The 4,064-nt window shown below is 33.8% G+C and overlaps 1 protein-coding gene across 1 annotated transcript in view; it reads right to left on the bottom strand.

Annotated features, from left to right (window-relative positions):
- LOC107703913 (type II inositol 1,4,5-trisphosphate 5-phosphatase-like) overlaps window positions 1–4,064 on the bottom strand; it is a 38,496-nt gene that overhangs the window by 23,175 nt on the left and 11,257 nt on the right. Inside the window, exon 6 of the mRNA XM_016506716.1 lies at window positions 2,625–2,700. Coding sequence (XP_016362202.1) covers window positions 2,625–2,700 — 76 coding nt within the window. The remainder of the gene's footprint in view (window positions 1–2,624; window positions 2,701–4,064) is intronic.

Genomic DNA, 4,064 nt, shown 5'->3' with positions numbered 1-4,064 from the left:
GTTTTGATTGCTTCTATTGTCCTCATTTGTAAATAGCTTTGGATAGCTCTGCTAAATTACAAAATTTAAATATAATGTAAATAACAAAACTAAATTGAAATTTTAAAACAAGCCCCAAATCAAATAAATAAGTAACACAAATAAAATAAATATCTTCATATAAACAAAATAAGGCTTTGTCTGTGCTCTTTCCTTTTAAAATTAGAGGCAACCACTGCATTTTAATCTTGATCCAAACAAAGATGCTGCATACATGCAACATGAGCAGTTTTTAAACTAAATTAGATTGTATAGTTTCGAAATTTGAAGCAAAAACAGAATGGTTTGACTTCAGTTTTGTGAAACTATAAATAAAAATATCTGCATGAAACAGCAAAGCTGAATGAGATGCAGATTCACTCTCTGCCAGCAGGTGGCGCTTAAACCGTTTCCTGGTTTCCGCTGCAAACAAAGCAGCGCTGCACTTACGAACTTTAATATGCATTATACAGAGGCAAGATGAAAAGAAAAAATACCATCTAAACTTTTCTAAAGACAGTAAGTTCCCCTCAGACATGCATTCATATAAACTCCTACACCTAAATGAATCGCGATTTGTTTAGCATCTCAACCGATTTGAATCGTCACATATTTGAATCGATTTTCAACCGGCTCGCAGTTAATCGTTACATCCCTACTAGTTTATAATAGTATTTTTGTCATAGATTATGATTATATATTTTTTCATTTTCTTTATAATAATTACTTTTCTTTATAATGAAGTTGTCTATGTTTAGTAGATTGTGTGTAACACACAAAAGAGTGATGATCAGGTCAACACACTGAGGTATAGAAATTCTACACTGATTTTTATAAAAACTGCGCTGGTATCGGATCGGTATCGGTATCGTCTGATATTCAGAATTTTTGGTATCGGATCGGGATTGGTTCTGAAAAAATGGTTTTGAGCCACCCCTAATATTTAACCATTGGTAATTTATTTGCACAGGTTATTAGTAGGTTATTTGCCTGCTATTGCTTTAAGAGTTGCCGCTGCTGAACATGACGTGGATCTAACACGCACTGTATTTTCTCTCAACTCTCTTTACCTTTTCTGACCCAATTCAGATCTTAAAGTCTCTACTAATGAGCTGACGAGTTAAATCGGGTGTGTTAGATGAGGGAGACAGTGCTGGGCTGCTTCAGGACAGTTTTGAAAACCATTTCAGAGACATGTTCTTAAACCATAACATAACATATTACATGCATGCACAGTTTTAAGGCAGCTTTAATCGCAGTTGTGAGTGAGGTGACCAATCCTATAGCCCCGCCCCACTGCATTAATTGCATTAAATATTTTTAACGCGTTAAACTGAAAAAAATTAATCACCTGCATTAACGCTATTTTTGACAGCACTAAAATAAACAAAATGTGGAAGTATTATTTTAAGGTATTAAGATTTTTGGTTAAATATGACTTCACACTCTCTACTCACAACTCACAGTTTTAACTAACAAACAGATTTTTATCAACTTTACTTCAAAAAACAACACCATAGTGATAATTTTACACTGGGTAAGAATGTTTAAAATAATGCTAAAAGAGAATAAAAGTTTTTATTGTTGTCATTGATTTCTCTTTGATAGAATATGACACATCATTGCACACGTGAGCTGACATGACACTGTTTCAATTGTTGTGACGTTGACACGGTTTCAAATTGTTGTGATCACGTTTTAATGACTGAAGATTTGTCTGCAAATTGTCGCCATGAATGACAATGCATTAAATAAAATGATAGAAAAAGATCTGCACACTGTTATTCTCCCTTTATAAAAAGTTCAAAATAGCAACGTTTCGGTCAAAGATCTTCGTCAGACAAACACACCGTTGCCGTCTTTTTTCTATTATTTGATGTACCTTTTGATCTTGCACCTGGCCAAGACATTTTTGGATGTGCGTACTTTGACCCTTTCTTATACATGAAATAAAACACAACTAATTGTGCCGATTCATGTTTTGAAAACATATTTACTATAACTGAAAATAAACCAACACCGTTGCCGTCTTTTTTCTATTATTTGATGTACCTTTTGATCTTGCACCTGGCCAAGACATTTTTGGATGTGCGTACTTTGACCCTTTCTTATACATGAAATAAAACACAACTAATTGTGCCGATTCATGTTTTGAAAACATATTTACTATAACTGAAAATAAACCAACACCGTTGCCGTCTTTTTTCTATTATTTGATGTACCTTTTGATCTTGCACCTGGCCAAGACATTTTTGGATGTGCGTACATTGACTCTTTCTTTAAACATTATATAAAAAACAACTAATTGTGCCGATTCATGCTTTGAAAACATATTTACTATAACTGAAAATATACTGTATAAGTCTAGTAGCTAGTTTGGTTTCTGGTATCAGGCAGCAGTGATTTAATCTAAATCAATAGGACAGTCTACTAAAACTGATCGACGAGCTTGAATCTGGCCCACAGGCCGACAGCTGACAGGCCCTGGTTTAAATCAGGAACAGCCAGAAGTAGAATTGTTATAACTACACAGTGTGTGTGCCTTTACGAAAACAACATAAAAATGACCTGAGCTAGCCGTGTCTGCAATAAAGTGGGGAATGTACCTTTCATGCACACCGTCTCCTCTGGTCCGCTCGTCCTCTTTCTTCTGTCCGCTGTTGTTGGCTGCGTCTCCTCTTTCTGCAAAAGTGGAGACAGATTTCACAGACAAAGCTCAACTCAGATTAGTCTACAGCATTACATAAACAGCACTTAAACGCAAGGCAGATATCTCATAATTTCAGGGGAGAGTTTTTCAGGAACTGTGAGTCCTACAGCTCTTTTCTAGCACTCAAATTCCTGATCGTATTAAAAGGGAGTTTGCTACAGCAATTTGTAAGAAATTATCTCCTCTGATAACAAGCGGAGCAGAACAGGTCAAAGTTTTACTGTGCCATCATGAATCAGAAGTCATGAGGCTGTAGAAAAGAGGACTGTGGGAGGGACCAAAACAAACATAAGCTTCCTCAAAACTATTTCATCCAGGGCAGGACATTTCAAAGGAAAAGTTTGGCAACAATGGTTTCTGCATTAACACAATAAAGTTTGGTAACAAATCCTTTATACAGCTTTGACTGGCTAATATTGGCCTGCACTATGCTGGCGCCGAGCTACATGTTTCAACGCCAATGAAGAAAGACATAGCCAGAAACATGAAGACTTGATTAAAGTCAGCATGAAATTTACAGTACAATTTATTTGTGCATAAGTTCCCTTTTTTTTGACTTTGTAATGTTTAATCCAAATGTCATAACTGGACCTTTTGTTGAAACGACAAACAGATAGTCTATTACACTCAGATGAATGTCAAAATACAGAAGACAAGATCTGTTGCTACTTCTGTTTCATTGCAATTGTAATAAACTAAATAGACACACCTGCCCATTATGTGTTTGATTAAACACTATGATATTATAAATTAATTTCTGATGAATATGTCGTTTTTGTGACCTTGGAATGGACTAGATACCCTGCTTAAATTTCAAAAAGACACTCATGAAGTAGAAAGTGAGGAGACATCAGTCTAAATGAAAAAAAAAAGAAAAATTGAATTACACTTTTTTTTTAACATCAAGATTTTAGGTTAAAATTTATATCTAGTACAATCCAATGTCTCACAAAGACTGTGAAAATTATTATAATTTTTTTTTTCATTTTCATAGCCTTCATTTATTTGATAAAAAATACAGAACAAAACAATAATATTGTGCAGTATTACCGGTATTACAATTTAAAATAATAGTTTTCTGTTTTAATATACTTTAAAATATAATGTATTTCTCTGATGCAAAGCATAAACATTTCAGCATCATTACTCCAGTCACATGATTCTTCAGAAATCATTTTAATATGCTGATTTATTATCAATTTTGGAAACAGTTGTGCTGATTAATATTTTTTTTATTACCTGTGATTCTTTTTTCAGGATTCTTTGAATAAAGAGTTTAAAAAAAAAAAAGAACAGCGTTTCTTTAAAATAGAAATCCTTTTTTTAACAATAACCT

Source organism: Sinocyclocheilus anshuiensis, unplaced genomic scaffold (genome assembly GCF_001515605.1).
Source record: "Sinocyclocheilus anshuiensis isolate Anshui unplaced genomic scaffold, SAMN03320099.WGS_v1.1 scaffold991, whole genome shotgun sequence".
NCBI classification, from domain to species: Eukaryota; Metazoa; Chordata; class Actinopteri; order Cypriniformes; family Cyprinidae; genus Sinocyclocheilus; species Sinocyclocheilus anshuiensis.
This window is presented reverse-complemented; position numbering and strand designations above follow the sequence as displayed.